This window comes from Syzygium oleosum, unplaced genomic scaffold (assembly GCF_021117445.2).
Source record: "Syzygium oleosum isolate NSW1041296 unplaced genomic scaffold, Sole_v2.1 Sole_v2.01, whole genome shotgun sequence".
In the NCBI taxonomy this organism is placed as follows: Eukaryota; Viridiplantae; Streptophyta; class Magnoliopsida; order Myrtales; family Myrtaceae; genus Syzygium; species Syzygium oleosum.
Genome location: NW_026607485.1, coordinates 6,354,654 through 6,377,437, shown reverse-complemented (window position 1 = coordinate 6,377,437; position 22,784 = coordinate 6,354,654). Strand labels below are relative to the sequence as shown.

General features: G+C 39.6%; 2 protein-coding genes and 2 long non-coding RNA genes across 7 annotated transcripts in view; 2 read left to right on the top strand and 2 right to left on the bottom strand.

The window, feature by feature from the left end:
• Positions 1-1,429: 1,429 nt before the first annotated feature.
• LOC130140039 (vesicle-associated protein 2-2-like) overlaps positions 1,430-22,784 on the bottom strand; it is a 35,163-nt gene continuing 13,808 nt past the window's right edge. The window contains exons 2-3 of the mRNA XM_056318326.1: positions 1,857-1,934; positions 1,430-1,714 (exon numbers count right to left, since the gene is read on the bottom strand). Of these exons, the coding sequence (XP_056174301.1) occupies positions 1,604-1,714; positions 1,857-1,934 (189 nt within the window). The 3' untranslated portion in view covers positions 1,430-1,603. The remainder of the gene's footprint in view (positions 1,715-1,856; positions 1,935-22,784) is intronic.
• Positions 6,218-9,258, top strand: LOC130140040 (uncharacterized). Of its 3 annotated transcripts, XR_008818049.1 has the most exons (6): positions 6,218-7,404; positions 7,568-7,713; positions 8,024-8,287; positions 8,449-8,496; positions 8,610-8,676; positions 9,120-9,258. It is a non-coding gene; the product is annotated as an uncharacterized LOC130140040 (long non-coding RNA). The 3 variants fall into 3 exon arrangements; XR_008818045.1 differs by having other exon boundaries at positions 6,239-7,713; XR_008818048.1 differs by lacking the exon at positions 7,568-7,713 and having other exon boundaries at positions 6,249-7,404.
• Positions 11,481-12,398, top strand: LOC130140042 (uncharacterized). Its single transcript, XR_008818051.1, has 2 exons — positions 11,481-11,793; positions 11,959-12,398. It is a non-coding gene; the product is annotated as an uncharacterized LOC130140042 (long non-coding RNA).
• LOC115669775 (disease resistance protein RPV1-like) lies at positions 16,207-21,528 on the bottom strand. Of its 2 annotated transcripts, none has more exons than XM_056318285.1 (5): positions 20,751-21,528; positions 19,268-20,396; positions 18,685-19,035; positions 16,807-18,603; positions 16,207-16,278 (listed from the first exon to the last, which is right to left on the bottom strand). In XM_056318285.1, the coding sequence occupies exons 1-4, from the start codon at positions 21,410-21,412 to the stop codon at positions 16,960-16,962; spliced, it is 3,786 nt and encodes a 1,261-aa protein (XP_056174260.1). In that variant the 5' UTR covers positions 21,413-21,528; the 3' UTR covers positions 16,207-16,278; positions 16,807-16,959. The 2 variants fall into 2 exon arrangements, with proteins under 2 accessions (XP_056174260.1, XP_056174265.1); XM_056318290.1 differs by having other exon boundaries at positions 16,207-16,266.

The window sequence follows — 22,784 nt, the reverse complement described above, 5'->3', positions numbered from 1 at the left end:
TTGGTCTCGGTTGGCTCAAAACATTCCCTCGTCAATCGATATGGTCGAAGTCGAACCCAGGTCGAGTTCTTTGGTCGTGCGAACTCAATCCCGTAACGGCCCTACCCCTAAGGTTAGCATCCCGTGAATGCGCATTTCCGGGTGAGATCTCACTATAAGTGCATTGATCAAATTCATTTCCTAAATCCCGGGAAAAGGATCGAAAATTCAGACTGTTACAGTTTTTCCTGATCTCTTGCTGCGTTGAAGTGAGAAGAGTATACTTCATCAGTGCTCAATTTTCTTACATTTCCAAAAACAAGATCATATATAATACTTTACAAATATGGTTTCATAATTTTTATCCTAATTTCTTTGTAATAGTTGTTGTTCTGATGGGATTACAGATTAAACAAAGACGATATTGATTCGAGCTTATTAGTCATTATATGTTACTTTTAACGATACAAGCCGCCTTTAATGGATTTCACTTATTACCAATTACGATAAAATCAATTTTTTCAACTTGTTTTCACCATAATCAATTTTTTTAGTTTAATTTCTCTGAAATTAAATTTCCTAAAAAATTTTTCCTATGACAAGAAAATCCTCACCTAGATAAACACACTCTAAAAGTTTGTTTTTATGTGATTTTCAACTTTCATATGATGATATTTGAACGGAGGGAATCGCAAGATGAATCATTGGTGTGATTCCTTCTCGAGCAAGTTGGTTCATGGACTGTTCGTAGTCCGAGTCTTCATAGACTTTTGACTTTGCCCTTCTAGACCCATGATGTTTCAGTCTTCTTGCACCAACCGTACGCTCTTCCGCTCTTCTGTCTTTTTTCCTTCTCTCTTTCCAAGAGTGGTAGCTAATGTTAATACTAAGTTAAAACGAGGCATACGGAGCTTAGGTTTTAGATTGTTGGCGTCCGCATCAAAATCAAATCAACCAATCTCATGCAACTGTTAATCTAATGATTACATTTCGATGCAATAGCAAACTATACGTATATGACACATTCCATTTCCATTTAGTTAAATTAGACGGTATCAATTTTTTTATTTGATTGATGCCATGATTGGCCAGATTATTTAGAAAATGAAGTTTTTTCTTGCGAGTATTTTTCGAAGTTTCTAAATCAATTTCGCGGTAAGGTAACATGTTAAATGAAGGCGGAATGACAATTTTAAAAGCAAGATGAAATAGTGTTTTGGCTTGCAGATATATGGATATTTAAAGCCGGTCGAAGCACATGTATTTGGCAACACAATGATTACTATGTTTGGTAAAAACTGCTGCGAGATTATTGTAGTTATCAACAATAACATTTATGTCTTGTAGTACCGGAACTTTTGTAAATACCAATAATAACAACAATGATTGCGGAACTTTTCTTGCATTTTTGTCTTTTGGGAATTCAAGATTTTTCCAATTACACCATCCATAGAGTCAAACCAGGAATATACATTTTAAGAGCACATCATCTCCAACTGAAATACCAAAGCTTCCAGGTTTATACATGAGATTGCAGACGAAAAAATAAGGCAACACAATGCTGAACCCTAGATATACACAATCTACTTAAAGCCCAATTAGGCGGCGACCAAAACCATCTCAGCTACGGGTGGATAATGTATCCAACTGCAAGGGCAACAAGAGCGACCGCACAAACATACAGGAATGGAAATCCCACTTGAATTGCTCTCCCACCTGTCTTCCTCAACATCTCCTGTTGAACAAAGCAACAATCTTTCCCCGTAAGCTTTGGTATTCGAATGTTGAAAGAAAGTATACTGCACCATATCTTGGAGATGGGGCAAGATTGGCATGATGCACGTAATGGGGAAAACATTAAAGTGCACATTACTCACCAGGTCACGCTTAAGTGCATCTCTCTCTCGATTCTGCAAACTTCTCTCCTCTGTCAATCTGCTGATGGTAAGCTCTGCCTGCAAAGTTTGGTGCGTCTTTTGCTATTATCTTCTTTGAAAACTCAAAGACGGAGAGAGGTAGGAAGATAAGCAGCATTGAAGAGGAACGGAAACCACAAACTTGCAACGGAAGTCACAGAAAGCTGTCTGCTTTGAGATGCATGACAGACTATGCATATGGTCATTGTTATCTTCATGGCCAAAAAACAATTATTTCTCTGAGACTCTAATTAAGTTTTATAAGATTCACATCCAAATAGAGGAATAATTATTACTCGCACGATGCCTGCTGCTTCTAGGGTCTCGCCAGCCATGGCGGTGCTGAAAACCGGTTTCGGCAGACATCGGTCGATTGATCTTCGGTCAAGGTCGTCACTGTTTGTGCTAGAGAGGGAGAGAGGCCGAATCAGAATCCGAGGGACGATCCGAAATTAAAAAAGGGAGGAGGATAGAGTCGGACTGAACGGTGGGAGAATCGTACCCGTTTGATCGGAGACGGTGTCCGAAACTGGAGGAAGCAGAGGAGGGTTTGCGTTTTTCGTTATTTTTGTTTTAAATTGTTTTCTGGCTTTTCATTTTTCTTCTGTTCTCGAAGTTTATGGGCGCCTTCTCTTGTATTTCGTGTTCTTCTACATGTAAAGCATTCAACCCCGATGATCGTACAATTCATATCTCCAATCGAGCAATTATGGGATAACAAATGCCATGATTTCCCATTGCAGTCGCTTTGTCAATAGTCCCGTAAGTTTTTAGACAAAATGACCCGACTCACAATCAGAGTTAATTTATCTAATAAAAAGCTATTGCATCCAATTCAATATAAGTCATTTAGAGAGTATTCAAGAATTGTTGCGTAATAGCAAGTCATCATATTGTCTCTCCAACCCAAGAGAGGTGGGCTCCACAACTCGTAATTAAGCTCAACTTGGTAGGCACTTAGGTTGAATTACCTTCTTTTCAAATTTGCAGAACTCGAGTTATTAGATCAATTCGAGCTTGAATTTGAAAATATTTGACTCGAGAAGCTTGCCATCGTAATGGAGTAATCACATTTTCCTATACCTCCACAGCAGATAAACTATTAACTTGAATTCAAGTTGGAACCAACTAATTGAACCGGTCCCGAGTCAAAAATGCTAATGTGGAGACATCAAAGGAACCCAAAGTCCAAAAAAGCACGTCTCATTTAGTCAAGGCTACAATACAACTGCAAGGCATCGCCGTGTAGGTCTTTCTGAACGTTCCCATCTTAGCGAAACTTCCTTCAGTGCCCCTCACGTAAACGACGAAATCACCGAATCTGACACCGAATAATGCCCGCCAACAGAAGAAGATCCGAGGGCAAATCAGGAAAGATCCGTCAATTTGTCGTCCCCTCCTTCCTTCGCCCCCAAATTGCTGTAGCTTTCAACTCCATTGCCGCAGATTGAATTCGAGCAATACGAACAAAGATCGTAGCGAATGATCCCTTTGGTCTACAATTGGATGTTTTCAAAGCATATAACCGACCTGCGATGAGTTGTATTTGGTTGGCTCTGTTAAGCCGCTAGATTACCGAGTTTGGATCAATGATACACCTGGAATATGGTCAGATTGGTCGAATTTCCTTATATTTGTTAGATGCGAATCTCAAATCCTGCTGTTTCTACTTTGGGGATAGATTTTGTTAGAGTGCCTCACAGTGATTGAATATCGGCTATTCAGCTTTTGTCCAGCTGAGTTATGGACCATTTGAGAGGTGTGGCTCGTCGCCTTCTCAGCTAATACTTGCAGATTATCTATTGTAATAGAAAAAAAAGGCAAAAAGGAAACAACTTGCAGACAATGCGAGACTGCCTATGGTAAATCTTCAGACTTGGATGAAATTTTGTCACACTTGTATTCATCTCAAATTAAAGGATTTGGATTTTTCGATCCAAAAAGAAATTAAAGGATTTGAGTCATTATTTCATATTAAGCTCGACATTAAACAACGTTAGACCAAGTCCATTTGCAGCTGGAAACATTCCTGAATACAATCAATAATTGGTATAGCTTCTCTTCAACTCCTGTGAATCCAATTAAGGGCCGTGCTTTTGCGCCAAAACAAACTAGACATGTGTTTAGAAAAAATTTAATCAACAATTAGCAAAATCCTGCGAAAGCTGATTGGAGATGATTTTCGCGAGAGTTGTTTTCACAACACGAACCATACTCATGATTTCATTCATGTGACTGTCGACTCCGACCGAGCATTTGGATACTATCAAATGAGCCGTTTTCAACTCATCGAAAGCTTGCTTGGCCACGTTTCTCCAAACCTCTCCTTCGTTACCGATATTTATTGGAGGTAGTAGTTGAAGGAATTAGAGAGTCACATCGAACCAAACTATGCTTAAAAAAAAAACCCCATTCAAACTACCGCAATAAACTATTGTCAATTGATTCTTTCAAGATTTCTAATTAATTTATGGATTTATTAATTGTGTCAAATGATAGTGAAAAAGACTTTGAATTGAATGGCGTTGTTTGCAATGGAAAGAGGATTAAGATGGTCCTTCTAAGTTAGTGAAAAAGGGACAGTGTGAGTTGGCCCTTAGTTAGTTAGTGCCAAAGGAACTCAATGGAAGGCCATCCAGGCATCCAATCACTTTGTCATTGGCTTAGTTTGGTCCAGCAAAATTTAGGAGATCAAGTATATTTCTGGATTCTTCTACTCACAAATCTTGCTGTTATTCGCAACTTAAAAGTACATATAATATCGAGAGAAATATCAATAGAAAATATAGAGCATGAGTAATATTTTTATTTTATTTTCTAATTGTAAAGGGGAAGTCAGAAGCAAAAGTAATAGAGAATGTTTTTGTGTTTTCGAACAAGCTCTTTTTTAAGGTAAACTCAAATTCTACCCTCGCAATTTGACTAAGCTTTGTAAATTGACTTAGCGTCGTTAAAGGAACATAGGGTTTTGATTCAAGCTTGATGCGCCATTTTCGGTCATGCTAGAAGAAGTAATTTTCTCATGAAAGTCCCGTGAGAAATACTATGATGCTCTGGGAGCCCCACATTAGCATAAAGTCAAAGCAGTCGGAGACTGGTAAAATTCATTGAAATATATTTCTTGAAAAAAAGGTAAAAGTTCAAGAATTCACGACTTTTGGTGCTTAATGATAGGTTGGCACTAATTTCTTATTAGATTTTGAACTATCTCCCATGCGATCTTCTTATCCCAATTCAATTGTGCACCATTTAAGATTGCAACTCGATCTTCGGTAAGGTTTCAATTCCTTTCCGATCTCAAGTATGCAACTTCTCTCTTTCAAATGACGTTTTCAAAGATAAATTCAAGTAGATAGATCACACACCTCACTAGACCAAGTTGGTATAGCAAACCCACACACGAATGCAATAGTTACGTGGCATGCATCGGTGCAACCATTTTCACCACTTTAACTACAATAATTCAGATAAATAGTTCCGATTATGCCAATTTAATTGCCTGTGTAGTTACTAGATTAACCTATATTGAATGTCCTCCTATTGTCTCATTTAATGTTGACTATTTCTTCGCTTGCTTATTGAAAACATTCAATCGAACCCAATTATCAAATAAAATGTTTCGAAGAAAAGCACGAAAGCCTGCATATGATTTCATCGTATTGCAGTTGGTCGATGTAAGTCACTGAAGACATATGGACCTTTGCTTTCTCTTATTAACATGGACTTTGTTTCTTTAGCAAGCCTGAAAAATGGACTTAAGGAAGATGTCCGTACGCAAGCGAGGGTTTTCTTGGGACAATTTCTCATCAAACGTTCTTCCAACCAATGTTCTCTGGGGATTTCAATTCTCCTTCCAGAATTGCGCGGGCTTTCTCTGAATAATTTCCCTCGAATGCTTATACATAGCGAATTTTCCCTGGGTGAATCTAACTATTCTCAATCTATCTCATAGTGAAATTCCACATGATTGGAAAGCATGGAGCCACATGAAGGTAGGTTACTATGCTATGTGACATTTATTAGCATCCGATTTTGTAAGATCAAACACTCGAGTAATTTACATGATTTTAAGTCTGACCGGCTGCCGCTGTTGCTTGAAGGGAACCCCTAATTTCTCTGCAACATGCAAATTTAGAAGATTTGATCCTACAAGAACGTAGAAACTTGGTGACAATTGGTAAATCCATCGGTCAGTTAAAAGCGCTTAGTGAAAAAATCAAATGACATCTACGGGAGTTCATCTCACACGATCTTGAAACAGACGAGTGCTCAAATACACGCAGTACCGAGGCTTCCGGCAAGTCTTGAAAGACTACGGTTGTCGCAATTGCACACGAAGACAACTTCCAGATCTCTCGAACTAGATTAGTGTAACAGGGTTCAGTGTGGGCTTTAGTGGAGGTGCTCGACCTCCTGAGCTTGCGGAAGATCCGATGGCCATGGTGGATTGGGGAGGTTTGATCATACCGGCAGTCTTTAGAGTCGTTTCTCTGAACCTTATCAACAGATAAACGGGTTTTCCTTTCTCGACTCCAGACACTCGAGCTCCATTGCCCGAATCTGCATTACCGAATCCCAGTGAAACAATCCCAGGAAACCCAGTAGAACAGCAACTCAACTCAAAGTGTCCTAACTCGACATCCTCGATCCGAAATCCCACGCTCATTCCAAAACTTCTTAAAATCACGTATTCAAAAACGAAGCACACGTCCACTTCCTAGCACAAAATGCCAGCAGATACCTATAACCGCAGCCGACCCGGCGAACCCTGGCAAGCAAACAAGAGATCCGCCGAATCTGATCCGGCACCAAAATTCCAACTAATCCAGTAAAATACGGCGAAGGCAAACATCAAACCTCATCGCCCTCCAACTCGGCCTCGCCATTCTCGTCAACGTGGGGGGCGTGTTATTTAATTTAAGTGGCGTCGTTCCATAAACCGGGTTCGAACCAGCTAATTGAACTAAGCTCGAGTCAAAAAGTGCTAACGTGGGGACACCAAAGGGAAGTCTCCATAAAGAGAGAGAACTGAGAAGATACAACCCCAAAATTGAATTTTCTTAGCTGAACTTCCTTCGGTGCCCTCACGCGAACGACGAAATCACCGGATGTGCCCTTCAACAGAAGAAGATCCCGAGGGCAAATCAGGAAAAAAGTCAGTAAAATTCACCGTCCTCTCCTTCCTTTGCACCCAAGTCGCCGTGGCTTTCAATCGCCATAAGAATCCACACGAACCTGCGAGACCGGAATCGAGGTTCGAATCCGAGCAATGCGGACAAAGATCGCGATCGATCACTCTCTATCTCGCTGCGCGATGGCGCCATTTGATCGCGTCTGCGCATGCGAAACGTGCGGCGATTGGATTTTTCCCGTGGCGCGGTTTTCGGTTTTTTCTCGATGACGCTGTTCGATCCGATTCTCTCGTAGAATGTAGAGCGGAACGGGTCGTGGTTGGGAGTGATGGTTGTTCTGACAACGCTTGATTGCAGCGAGTGGAGTGGGGCGAGAGGTAATTGCAATTCGCGTTCATGGCATCAGTTACTGCTGCCCTGATCCTCTGACTCAATCCGGATTTGGGAGTTTTGATAGTGAGAATTGACAGGCCCTGGTATTGAGTGGGTTGGTTTTGAGCTTGGACAGTGAGATTTGAATTGTGAATTTTGGCTGATTAGGCATTTCAGGGTTGGGGGGGAATAGTTGACTGTGTTGTGGAGCTGTGGTGCCTGATTGAATGGGACAGACTATAGCTGAGTGATCCCTCAGGTGTACGATTTGGATGTTTTCAAAGCATAGGACTGATAGTGTTGTGTTGTATTTGGTTCGTTCTATTAAGCTCTTGGATTACCGAGTTTGGATCAATGCTACGTCTGGAATATGGTCATATTTGTTCGATACAAATTTCATCCTGCTGTTTCTACTTTGGGAATAAAATTAGTTCTTTAAGTTCACGAAGGACAGCAGATATATACTGAAAATATTGGTTTGGGTTGATGTTTCCTTAAGTGTTCCTCTCACTTGATTTGTCGAAATAGCTTGCTAGAGACATAAGAAACTTGCCTCGTTGCTTGTAATTGAATGAGCTTGTGACCGCATTTTCAATCTAAAATCTTCTCTACTGGTAAATGCAGAACTTTGAGTGAGGTCCAAGGCTCATAAAGCTGTTTACAATCACGCTCTTGTGACGATGGTCGTGGAGTATGCATCTGTAGTAAGTGTTCTTTATAAAGATTTTCCCGTTTACTTAGAGCTTCTTGTTATTACCTTCAGATTTCACCAATTTCAATACAATAACATCGTAACAAGATGCAAAGCTTTTTATTTTGCAAGTTTACATGTCAGATTTGACAGAACTTTTTAGTTGGACATGTCCTGGTTGTGATGGAAAGACCAAGGTAATCTAACTGCATTTTAATATGACATTGTTGCTAAGGTTGCGTAAAGAATAGGTCCTCAGTACTAAATGGCCAATTCTTGAGATGAGATTTTGTGGGCATATGCTGCCTTCTCTTATTAGCTTCTGACTGGTTATTAATGCCTTTGGATTTGAAAGCAGGGGTTCTAATTCATTGATCTGATAGTTGACGTCCAGCACTGCTTATAGGTATGTAATTCATGTTGCAGTGGCCTACCAATTTGCGATGCCTGTGATGCCTCTATGTTTGAATTTCATCTAATTTTTTGTCCTTATTTCTAATCAATATATATTACCTATAGGCATCTATTGGCGTGGCCAGGACCTTAATGCTGCGGTTATAGCTTTCGAAGGTACTCAAGAACATAGGTATGCATGTTAACTTTAGCAATTATACCTCTTACATTTGACATGCGAAGGATTTGATGAAAATTTAAGCTAAGAAGAGTAGCCTCCGGTGAGTGCGTACACAAAGCACATGGGTCTGCTGTCCATAAGAAGGGAAAACAGTGAATCATTTCCACTGAGACATGCAAGTTATGTGCTTGTAAATTTAGAAGGAGTCATGAGGAGATCACATACTTCACTAATTTTTGTTCTTGGAAAAGTTGTTTGAACTTTTCAGTTAGTGGTTACTTCTATTTATGTCTACAGCATACAGAACTGGGTTGAAGATTTCTACTGGAAACAGCTTGACCTAAACTACCCCCGCATGCCTGTAGCCATGGTTCTAGAGATGATGAGCCTCTTGCAAGTTGTGGATACTTCTGATTTGGAATGAGTTACAGTCTTATTCTATTGTCTTTGCTTAGGTTCATCATGGATTTATTATGCTTGTCGCTATACGACGGTGCAACCTGGTACTTTGGATGCTGTTAGAAGAGCCAAGGATTTGACATCAACGTCATGGTGACAGGGCATTCTATGGGAGGGCCTATGGCATACTTTTGCGGACTTATATCATGGTAAGATAGTTAAAAAACTTGTTATGGGTTCGAGATATTGGTTCTTCTCTATTGTGTTCTTCCATTTATTCGGTTTTGGTCATTAAGAGTTACCCGGAATTCTCTGCCAACTCTGCCAACTCTGCCTTGAAGAGTCTAGACTCTGGAGACTCTGGATATCTTGAACTTTCTATGGCTTCATATTTATATTTACAATTGGTCAGCATCTTGTTTTTTTTCTTTTTTGGTAAATCAACCCGTAGACAAAACACAAGCAGAATGGGTTGCAAACAACCCTTTACCTGAACCATCTATGGTCTACGTATTTAGTTGTGTGAATTGTCTTACATGTTAAGCCATGGAGCTTAAAGTTGGTTGAATACCTAAATATAGTGGATAAAGACTTCCAACTAATCATTACAAAGTTTACTTGCTGGAAACTTTATGGGATTATTGATTTGTTTATGGTCTCGATATATAACTTTTGCAAGCGCCTGAAGCTCAAATTTTATGTCATGTAATCTTGAATTGCTAATGCTTTTTAGACTAGAATATATTGATCCTAAATCTGTGTTCTGTGCGCTGTTTCTGTCTGTCTCTTTCTAACCAAAAGAAGCAGCTCCTTTTCAGTCGGGCTACTGGCCAGATATGTTGTAGGCTGGAACCAATTCTAAATGTCTAACTTATGCTTTTTGTCTCAGCTTTATTGGACAAAGTGGTCCAGAGTTTTCTAGGCACCTGTTGTGGAACTGGTACCAGAAATGGTACCCACCCCAAAGTCATGTCCCATTAATTCTCTTCTCCATGACAAATAGTGATTTTTTAGGGTCAAACTTTGTCTTGAACTCAGATTATACAGACATTCACGTGGCCTATGATAGGATCATAGGTTGGATGAACTTTAGACTAAACCTTTTCTCGAAGTATTAATAGCAACTGCGACATCTTGTCTGAACACTTGGATGGTTTAAGATGTCATTTTTGTTTGCTGGTTTCTTGCTGAAAATTGTTCTGAGCCGATTGTGACGTCATGCCCATGGGTCGTGGCCCTTTCCATGCGTAGTGGCCCTTTTTAAGATTTTGTTTCTCCTTTACTATTAATGACCGTAAGTTTTGGGTGTCTAGAGGCAATTTCACCACGAACCTGGAATTTCTTGTTTATGTCAGTAGGATATGACTCACCCCACCAACATCCAAGTGCTTCTTGTGGAAGCATTTAAATGCGCCTTGGTTGAAAATACACGCCCAATACCACCATTCCATATTATTAACACCTTTTTTGGATGTGAGGGTGGTGGGGTGGGTTTTGTTGTGGCTGTGGGGTTTAGTTTTGGGAAAATTATGGATGGGATCTAGACAAATTAACACTAGACCTCCAACCCTCATGGAGAGAAAGGGTTGTTCTATCATTCACCTTCGTATGTGAGATGCAATATATGGTTATTGATGCATAGTAGTTTTTCCCCACGTGAAAGTATTAACATTCAAGTAATTTGGCTGTCTAATTATGTGTGGTGGAGCTGTTTTTTCCAGACCAGTGCTCACTTGATTTACTTATATAACTAAGGACACTTAATTTCCAGGCAAATCATGAAGCACAGATTGTCCAGGTTTTTACATTTGGACAACCTAGTATTGGCAATGCAATGTTTGTTTCTTACTACTGCATGCCAAATACTATACAAATAACTAATGGACATATATTGTGCCTCATTTGCCTCCGTACTATTCTCAGTTCCCACAAAAGACATACCATCACTTCCCTAGGGTGGTATGACTTTGATCTTGACGGAATATCAGATAAATTATGGGGAATTGTCGTTGACTGCATTTGACATTTCCTTTGCATTTATTTCAACCTATCTAACCGGAGAAGTCTTATTTTTTCCAACAATGTTCATACTCTCGTTTTTTTCAGCATATAATTTTATAGGTTTTGTTTGTTTTATCTTCTCAACAAAGCAAGGCAGTTCATAGTACTCAGGACCTTTTTAACAATATTTAAGGAACTCTTCTCATTCCTATAAAGCTATCATGAGTTTCTTGTACCAATTCCAAATTTAAGACGCGTAATAATGTGTATTGCTCTCTCTCTCTCTCTCTCTCTCTCTCTCTCTCTCTCTCTCTCTCTCTCTCTCTCTCTCTCCTCTCTCTCTCTCTCTCTCTCTCTCTCTCTCTCTCTCTCTCTCTCTCTCTCTCTCTCTCTCTCTCTCTCTCTATGATGGTTGATGACCTAGTCTTGAGCTCTGTGCAATTATAAAGTATTAATCATTTAAATTATGTATGTCTACTAATGCCTATAATATTGACAACTAGCTCAATGACAGTCACGGATAAACATATTGATGTGAGATAATGTGAAAATAATTTGATTCCACCTGCTTGTCTGGTGATAATCTTACTCTTTTTTATGTGAGTGTTCACATGTAATTGGAATCCTTCTTTTTTTGTAGGTACGGCTGTATAATATAGGATTTGTTTGTCTGGTTTATTAGGTCAAGAAAGTTTGTGATGGCTCTGGAGAAGATCCAATTTGCAGCAGGTAAGGAGGTAGCTTCAGTCATAGCTACCTGTTACAAGCAATTATTTTGTGGATTTATCATGCTAGGTGCAATAAGTCATGTGACAGATCGGCTTGTTCTAGAGAATGCCAGTCTTTTATTACCGGAAATATTTACGGATGACTTATCATAGTATGTTTCTGCAGATTGGTAACTGGTAATAGCCTCACGAACCATTTACTCTACTATGGTGCAAAATTAATGGCGGAGACGTGGGGATCGTGCAAAATTGTCATGGACCCACGATTCAAGGAATATGGAAGCGAAGACAAAGGATACCTTATGCTTTCCAGGAATCCTTCTTCTTCTGCATTGAGGCTGCGTTAAGACTCCGATGCCAAGAGTAACTTAACGTAAAATGCTCCCAAGTCAGCACCTAATTTCGTGAAGATCATTAGGTAACTCTGGATGAAGTTTGTTCATGTAATGCATTCCATCAATCTGTTTCCATGTCCATCACAAGATGCATAGGATCTCTACTAAAATTCACTTGGAATGTAAATAGCATGAAGTTGAATGTATCATCCTTGTAAACACAACTTTGTGGTACATATTGAATGAATGCGCTCGGAAGTTTACCTGTCAATCTAATCTTGGGCCTGTGGCATTTTTTACTAGACTCAATAAAACCTAATTAGGATGTGTGGATGCTGAGCTGAGCTATCCACAGCTAAATCACGCCGCTCTTTTCTTTCCTTTTTTTTTCTTTTTTTGGGGGTCGAACTTGTGTTGAACTTCACAAAATTGGCAGAACTTTGTGAATTCTGGGACTGTTAGACTTGCATGGTTCAGAGATTAACCGGTTTTATAAGGCGAAACAAAGACTGTCTAGGGAGAACACTTTTCAATCTGTGACCTTACCATCTACTACTGGCTTAATGGCACATAAAAGATTTCTCGGCGCAACCAAGTACTTCGACTGTTCCATGGCAGGACAGATAAATCAAGCCATCTCGGAAAAAAATGATCTTATCTAAAGTGTGCGTCATTTCAATTGACGACCTCTGCTGGATTTCAACCTTTAGGAAGTAAGCAATTTATATCATCTTTGTTTAGACATGTAAAAATGATCTGATCGGCCTTTGGAACGAAAGCTATAAGCTTTTACCTTCTATTTTTCATATGCCGGAATTAACATTAGTGAAAACCGGAAAACCGAAATTCCTTCATCATTTCAAAGCATAAATTGCCAATTGTGAAACATTCAAAGCACGTTGTGCAAGAGACCAGTTAAGTCCTTGACACTATATGATAAGCTATAGTTTGTACATTACAATAAAAGCTAAAGTACAGCACCAAAACGTTGAGAAAGATACGCTATCGTCAAATCTACGAGTTACCTGCGCTAGCCCCAGCTTACCTTTGCAATAAGAACCCGGAAGTTTTTCTTGCTTATTACCAAGAGAAAGAGCTCAGGCCGACATATAGGACTCTTTTGTCATTTAGCGATTCTCCTTACCAATGTTGAAACCTAAAGCTCCATACCTAGGTAACCGAAAATGAACAAAAGAGCTTTTATCACGGATTAAAACCTACACGTTTGACTATCCTTCATTGTTTAAGGTATAGCAAAGTTAAGTTTTACAAGGCATGGTTATTAAGTTCAAATTTAAAGTACAAACCAGCAAGTTCCAAGGACCTCACATAAATGACCCACGTGTAAATTGACAAAAGTAATGCACTTTAATGCAGTAACACTAGCATCAATTTGACTTGTCTTTTATTGGTAACTCAATTAGCCCACCAAAACCGTCAAAAAGTAATATATCTAAACCAAATCAAACTCATGAAATAGATCAAAAGAAACCACGGTCCCATTTCATGAGCAGTTTACAACGTCCATCTTAAAGGTAGAAAACGGCTGCAAAAACAGCCAGTAATAACTATGCCTACAACAATAGATTTCATGTCAACTTGCCAAAGTGTGATTGTAATTTATGTATAACAGATAACGATCCCAGGAAAGACTACAGTGAATATCTCTTGAGATGACATAGGACAATAAGAAATTTGTTTAAGTTTCAAATCTTCCTTGACAACAGACTTAGCTTTGGATGCAGGACCTTTCAAGTACCACATGCACTTCTTATTGGAAAATGAACTCCTCTGCTGAGCATGTCTTCTAAATTTTTCAAGAAATGGCTGAATCTTCTAAGCAAGCCAGACATTGCATCAGTGGAACCTCTTCAAGTTGAAACGATCAGAGGCCTCACGCATGTTATCCCTTTCTGCGAAGTATTTCAACCCGATCAACTCACATTAAGGATGGCAGTACCTTCAATCAACAAAAAGCACTGATATTCAATGACAAACAAAAAGCGCTGAGAATTTCGAGATCCTTCAACGCTTGATATTCAGCATTGAAGAATTCAGTAATGCCCGAACATCACAGATGTTACCCATGAGTGCATTCAAACGATTCTTCTGGTCAACATCATCAAAAAGGATGAGAATTCCTTCACAAAAAAGCCTATCTTTAATTGTCTTGATCCCTTCATCAACATTACTTATTTCTGTCAATTTCCTTTTGAGGATATTGGAGATGAGTTATTCTGCACGACTGAATGCCCTCGAGCTCTTAAGTTTCACGGATGTTAGAGAAAAAGCAATAGTGCTCAAAACCATGTGAAAGCTGATTGTAGATAAGTTCGGCGAGAGTCGTCTCTCCAACAAGGCCCATTCCATGAATTCCAACAATTCATGTTTCTTGTGTTGTGAGTGCCTATCATACTCATGACAAAGACTACCTTGAACACCATTTTCACATCGAGAGGTCCATGAACTGGTTTTGGCAAGAGCAACTAAGACTGCCTTGAGCACCACTCTAAGCACACAATTTTTCTCCCGGTCCAGACAATCCCTTCAAGTGTTTTCTCATAAAAGAACATCTGGGTACTGATAAGCAAGTTCTATTGCATAACAATGAAGAGAACACACATTTAGATGAAATGTAATAATCATTTTTTCAGCCCACAATAAAGGAAAAAAAATCAGGTTTGCCTAAATAGCTTTTTTTACCCTCCAAAACAGATGAATACAGGGTTTACCACCCCAAGATTGTGAGAGGGAACATGATCAACATCAAATTTCATCCATCATCTGCCTTTCTTCGGTCTCCATCTATACAGCTAGGCTTCTATTACAGGATAACCACCTAGGCATAACCATTTCAAGAAAATGGAGGCAATAATGGAGATCACACAAGGGTCGATTTTCATGATTTCAAACCCCAAGTGAGACTCCTCACATGTCCGATACACCGATAATACTGAAATTTAGCCTCAACTATAATATGATTTATGATACCTTGGCCAAGCTAAATAGTTCTCCTCTCCTGTCACAGATGGAAGCTTTGCTACACCAACTATTGATGCTGCTACCCAAGTGAAATTCCTCTTTCTTCATTTTATAACTTCTCCATAACATTTGCAAATCCCGCTAAGAAGCACACCTTTCCTGAAAAAAAAATTGAACATAAGCATATCAATACAATGTCTTCTTCACAATAGCAACAATGAGTTAATTATGCTGTAATATTCCAGGATGAGAACCATAGTGCTATGACCTTCCAACACACATTTCATCTGATTGTTTACAGTATAGCAAAGTTATCTCCAATGTGAAGCAGAGGGTATCACCTTCGAAATATGTGAAGCAGCAAATCGACAAGGATATCTAATGAATTGTCATAAATCAAATAATAACGATGCAATCCACATGCATACCTCCAGCTGGGAAACATAAAAGCAAGGAGAAACCATCCACAGAGAATATAGCTAAAAAAGCGAAACCAAACTAGGAAAAAAAAACATATATTTGTACATAATTAAGAACCCTCTGGTTATACGGAGGTACCATAATTTCAATACATTCTTCAGATTTCCAGGCATCAACTCATAAAGTAAATAAAAAGAGGACATAAAACTTCACTTTGGATGTCATTTTCATTTTCCTTTATTCGGTCTTCATTTGTACAGCTGCCCAATTAGCCACAGCTCCTTGCGCAATAAGATTTCTGTGAGTTTTTCAAACTTTAATTCCTCTCAACATCATTAGAAATTGGCAAAAAGGCAGTTTGAGATCTCTCACTTAGCACTTCTTGTCAATCTTAAAACCTAAAAGAATCCTCTAGTATAACCGAGGTGAAAGGAAGGGCTTTTATGATAGATAATCACCGAGGCATAACCATTTCTAGAAAATGTAGGCAACAATCGAGATCACACAAGAGTTTCATTTACATGATTTCAAACCCCAAGTTAGACTTATCATATGTCCTGGGCAGTAGGTAACGATATTACTGAAATTTAGCCTTAACTGTAAGACGATTTATGATACCTTGGAGGTGGAAGTTTTGCTGCACCAACTATTGATCCGCTACCCAAGTAAAATTCCTCTTTCTTCATTTTATGACTTCTCCATAATATTTGCAAATCCCACTAAGAAGCACATCTTTCCTGGAAAATAAACTGAACATAAGCATATCAATACGAGTGTCTGTCCTCTTCACGGTATCTTTGTAAAGTTTCGGGATGAGAACCATAGTTATTATATGACCTTCGACACATATTCCATCTAATTGTTTACAGTACAAGGAAGTTATCTCCAATGCGAAGCAAGGTTATCAACTTCGAAATAAGTGAAGCAACAAATCGACAAGGATATCTAATAATTTGTTACAAACCAAACCAAATAAAAACGATGCGATCGACCTGCATACCTCCAATTGGGAAACATAAAACCAAGGAGAAACCATCCAAAGAGAATATGGCGAAAAAAGCCAAACCAAACTAGTAGAAGGGAACGAATGTCTGTACATAATTAAGAACCCTCTGGTTGTCCGGAGGTATCATAATTCCAATACCTTCATCAGATTTTTAGTCATCAACTCGTGAAAAGGTAATTAAAAAGTGCATGTGAAACTTCTCTGTTCATATCCGTGAAAGAGTTTGATTGCAAAAAAGGGAAAACATTGGTTGTCAGATGAACTAACTTACCTCAATTTGTTTAAAGTTTGCACGCGAGGGAACAATTTGTGGCCGGCGATCAAGAAGCTTTCAAGAGCAACGTGCACTTATCTGTCAGTCTTCTCCCTCAAATCCATATTCAAATTCGTATCCAGATTCGTCATCTTGTACCTCTGATGCATCTCAGTATCCCCGAAATTTGATTGCCTTCTTCCAGCAAAGCAAAGAAATTGCCTCCACATTTAATTTCCCGCAACCGTTTATATCAACAGATCGCAGTCCCTTCAAGCTTGATAGATCAGGCAACTTCCGTAAAGATCCACAGTCATGAATAGTCAATTCTTCCAAACATTGTGGTAGTTCGCCTTGAATCTCATCCAGATTACTGCAGTTCCACAGATGAAGAATCCGTAGTTGGTTGAGATTACTTAGATCAGGTAATACCCACACCTGTTGAAGTTCCGAAAGCTGCAAATCTAGGTTCTCCGAACCATCAAGGCCTCGAATCTCTGAGATTACACAGTCAGTAATCCAAAGATCTGATAGGTTCGTCAAATTCGATAGATCCCCGGGGAAAACAAATGACTTGCAACCTGACAAACTTAAGTATGATAAACTGGAGGGAAGGCTCAGGCGGCAACACAGATTATGGCAGGAGAGTTGAAGTGTTTGGAGTCGGGGAAGGAGACTCCAACAATCTGTGGGTAAGGTGGTCATGTGTTTAGAGCCCAAATCCAAGAATAATAAACTGGAGGGAAGGCTTGGGAGGCAACGCAGATTAGGGCACTGGAGTTCAAGTCTTTGGAGTCGCGGAAGGAGACCGATATCTATGGGTAAGGCGGTCATGTGTTCAGACCTCAATTCCAAGGATAATAAACTGGAGGGAAGGCTCGGGAGGCAACGCAGATTAGGGCACAGGAGTTTAAGTCTTTGGAGTCGAGGAAGGAGACTACTAATACCCGTGGGTAAGTGGGTCACACGATAAGAGTATAGCTCCAGAGTCTCCAGTTTGCTTAAATTCCCAATCCCCCCTGGCATCGGATATTCTTGCACAGGCCCATCAGATTCCCAACCAGCATCATGTTCGCTAAGCCGCAGCTTCAATACCTTTAAATTAGTCAGGTTTGAGAGATCTGGAAACGTATCCATATACAAGTCAGACAACTTTAGAATGATAAGACTTTCAGGAAGCCTCGGTACCACGTATATTGCAGCATTCCGTAATTTCAAGATCCTTAGGGATCGATTTCTATAGATGCAATTGCCAATTTCCACTTCCACATTGAAATCCTCTGTACATCGGACATCTATTTCTTCGAGCTTCTCAATTGTCCAGAAGGCATCGGGTATTTTACTTATGTCATTCAAATCCATCTTCGCTACTTTCAAATTTTTCAACTTTCCGATGGAATCGGGTAGTTCTTTGATCTTCGTTAGGGTTATATCCAGCTCAATCAGTGATTCCAAATTTCCGATGGAATCGGGTAGTTCTTTGATCCTCGTTTCGGATATATCCAGCTCAATCAGCGATTCCAAATTTTCGATTGTATCTGGAAGCCTCTCGAACCATGTGCAACGTTTCAGATATAGGTATTCAAGGCTCGCAAGATCTCTACCTAGCTCGTCTGGCAGCCTCCGAAGATTGTTACAAGAGCTTACATCTAAGGAAACTAGGCTTTTCAAATGACAAATCGACCTATCAATATCAGTTAATGATTTACAGCCCTTTAGGATCAATCGTTCTAAATTTACCTCAGCAGAGAAGATGGGAGTTCTCTCCAAGCAATCGCATCCGGTCAAATTCAAAATTTTCAAATTCTTCATCACCTGTGAAAAGAAAAATCATGCAAAGATTATTTTTGAATCTCATAAGACGGAATAATAAGTGTTGTCTAGCATATAACATACCTCCATATGGCTCCACCCCTTCCAATCATCCGTAATTTCACTGTCAGATAGATCAAGAATAACCACATTCTCCATGGAGAAATTTGCAATGTTAAATGTTGGGGGAATACCGTGCCAAGAAAGCCATCGTAAATGCGGAAGGAGATACGAATTCTCCCGAAAAACATTAGCCGGAAGAACATTTGATGGTGATTCGTGCCAAAGAAGCCTCTCTTCAACACAAAAATGTTCCTCCGAACCGTTAACTCGAAGAAACCCCACATTTGATATTCTCTTAAAATCTTTACGGGTAAAACGGTACTGCCGCTCATGGTCAAAGTGTAGATGAAGAGCTTCAACTTTTGTTTTTCCCTGCCCAATGGTAAAATTTAGAAACTAAAGAGTTGAAGCGAAACACATTTATTCAAGTTCACTATTTTAATGGGTTGAGTTGGAGTACTATCGTTACTTTAATCTTGACAGAGCAAAAATATTGGTTTGAGTAGGTCACAGTAGTGCTAGAGAACACAAAAAAGTAACTGGATTTTTTATAAAAAAAAATGTCCACAAGTAACATGGAGATTTATCGCACGGGGGATTTTACCTTACGTCTCCTCAGCAAATCCAATGCTTCCTTGGGATCCCATACCCTCCTTTGCTCCTCTATTTTCATCTTACTTTCTTGACGAGCCATTTCTCTTCCGAAATCTCTGAGTTGGTCATGCATCAACACTTTATTATACTCTCCAATCTTTATCAAAGACATGTTCTGCAGAACTTCCATATCTACTTTTGGAAAAAATTTAGATTTTTCCCAGAAATGGACCACAATGTCTTTGTCATGTCCAATGAAAAAACAAGCTATATCGAGGAATATATGTTGTTGTCCAAGTTCTAATGCATCATAACTTATTTTTAGCTTACTCTGAACATCCACATGAGGAACCTTTTCCAACTTCTCCAATATGTCATCCCAGCTTTTCTTTTCAGTGCGAGATAAAAGTGAACCTATGACCTCAAGAGCTAGCGGAAGACCTCTAGCAATGCCTATTGCCCTCTTGGATTGGTCAATATACTCAATCAAAGGAGAGTCTCTTCTGAAAGCATGTTTGCTAAAGAGTTGAAGAGATTGACAGTCATCCATGCCATTAACCTCATAAGTGCAGTCCACTTCCGGAACAATGAGAACATCTTTCTTTCTTGTAGTAATAATGAGTTTGCTCCCTTCACCAAACCAATCACCATTTCCTACAAGTGCATCCATATGATCCTTTTCTGCCACATCATCGAGAAGAAGGAGGACTCTTTTATTAGACAACCTGTCTTTAATGGTCTTAATCCCTTCATCAATATTTCTTATATCCATGCATTTCATGTTGAGGATGTCAGAGATGAGCTGATGCTGCAAGCGGTGAATGCCCTCGAGTTTTGAGGTTTCACGGACGTTAGAAAGGAAGCAACAACCATCGAATTTTTTTTTTTTTTTTTGGGTAAAGCCCTCGAAATTTTTTTTAAGCTTATTGTAGATGATTTTGGCAATAGTCGTCTTTCCGATGCCACCCATCCCGTGGATTCCTATAATCCGTGTTTCACTTGTCTCAGCACCTATCTTTTCCATGATTGCGTCCACATGGTTGTCGACACGGACCAAGTAGTCTGATACCGCTAGATAACCCTTTTTCAACTCGCTGAAAACCTTATGGGTAAGTTCTTTTGCGAACTCTCCTTCTCGCCTAGTGTTTGTTGGAGGCAAAAGACAATGAGTTAGAAAATTGTGTTGAATTAACTATATTCTGACAAGACCAAATTAAATTCGGAATGTGTTCTTCAAGGATTTATTCCATTGTAGATGAATTAGCGTTGGTACTTACAGTTAATGAATGAACTAAACTGGAAAAAAAATGATGCTTGGAATAAAATGGGACAAAATTGGGATTGTGCCATTACTTAGCGAGATTTCAGCAGTATAACTTCAATAACTCAGAATTCAATTTAAACAGGGCTAACAAAAATCTAGAAAAGAAACCTGAAACACATAAAGTTTTAATGGTACAAGGTACATGAGCTGGAATGCTTAAAGCAATCACCTGTTCTCCTTCTTGCTATGCAGGTCCCATCCGTTTATTGCTCCCACTGCACTGAGAGCATCCTTCCACCCTTGAATAGTCTTTTCGTCGTGTCGCTTCTTGTTTTCATGTGCAAGAAAGGCCTTTGCATAACCCTCTGTTTGGTGCCGAACCTCTGAAGGCGCCACATCATAAAAAATAGGGATGATCTTTTGTCTTCCAGTTTTCTGGCACTCGACCATCTGGACTAGCTCCTTGAGACACCATACGCTAGAGGCATAGCCTTTCGAAAAGATAGGTATTGAGATCCTCGACTGATTAATTGCTTGGAGAAGTTCTGGGGCAAATTCCTCCCCGACGCCGAGCTCTTTGTCGTCCTTAAATGTGCGGATTCCCGCATTATCAAGACTAGTGTAAAGGAAGTCGGTAAAACCTGCTCGAGTATCTGATCCATTGAAGCTTAAGAATACTTCATAGTCATATCCTGATGAAGTAGCCATTCCTTGACGACCTTCTGTTGAAGTGCGAGAAGAAGAAGCGCCTCCTGCTGTTTCATCGTTTGCAGCTGCATTGTTATTTGCACCCCCTCCATTGATCTCCCTCGATCTTCTCTTCAAGAAAAAAATGAACAGCATAGCAGCAAAAACAGGGGCAGCAAGAGATGGAAAAAGTTTGGAAGCCATGATCACTAGTGTAAGCGTGAGTACGAGAATTACAAATGGAGATCACTGTGGGTCATTAAACGAGGAAGACAGGATTGGCTAATATGCAGAGAGTCGAGGGCCAGTTTGCTAGAATTGGTCAATAAGAATGGCTCGCTACAGCCTGTCAAAGTTGACGAATGCAGGTTCTTTTAAAACCAAAGTGGCCCCTCCCAACTCAATTCTTATCTTTTATCTCCACCGACACAACGCAATTGAAAAAAGAAAAATATACAATTGCGGGGTGGGGTGTCGAGTCGGGGCTATTTTGGGGAAAACAGCCCCCTTCTGGTCATATGAGCTGTTGTTCCTGTGCCTGATCGCGGAGATTTTCTTCGACGTTTTTGGTTCCCCACCCACCACAAATGGCCAAAACCACGTTATTTTCTGGAATCTGTTGATCATCAATTGGTCAATAAGAATGATTCATTACAGCCTGTCAAAGTGGACAAATGCAAGTTTTTTCAAAACCAAAGTGGTCCCTCCCAACTCAATTCTTCTCTTTTATCTTCACCGTCATAACGCAATTGAAAAAAACAGGAAGATACAATTGCGGAGTAAATAAACTAGTGGAATTCTAAAAAGATGGGAGCAATCGAGTACTTTCGGTTATGATGCTCTTGAATTTTAATAATCTTTGTCTTTGTGGAGTTTCTGACAACACCGCGTTGCGATGAATGGCCCGCGCACTTGCCCGCGGCGCGTTTTCGCTGGTACATAATTGTAGGGTCACTTTCGTGGTTTGGGTGTCGAGTCGGGGCTATTTTGGGGAAAACAGCCCCCCCCCGTCTGGTCATACGAGTTGCTGTTCCTGTGCCTGATCGCGGAGATTTTCTTTGACGTTTTTGTCCTCCCGCACGCGCAGATAAATGAATTATTGGTGTGATTCCTTTTTGTTTTGGTCGATGTGTGATTCCTTCTTGAGAAATCTGGTTCACGGACTGTTCGTTGTCCAAGTCTTCGAATACTTTGACTTTGCCCTTCTAGTTCTGTGACACACATCTCCTCCCCCCCCCCACGCTGTTCTTTTATTTTTTTTTTTTCTTTGGAGAGTGGTAGCTATTGCAATTTTTAATCTAATGATTGTATTTCGATGCAAGGTAAAACTATATGTATATGGCAATTTCGTAATTTCCATTTAGTTAAATTAGACAGTATCAACTTTTCTGACGATTGATGACACGATTGGTTAGTCTATTTAAAGATCAAAGTTTCTCTGAAGATATGGTGTTTATTTTGTAAGTATTTTTCAAGTTTCTACATCAATTTTGTGGTAACTGAACATTTCGTGTTTCCCCATAGAAAATAGCCACTTCGTAACTCAAGTTTCACGATACTGACTCAATGACAACCA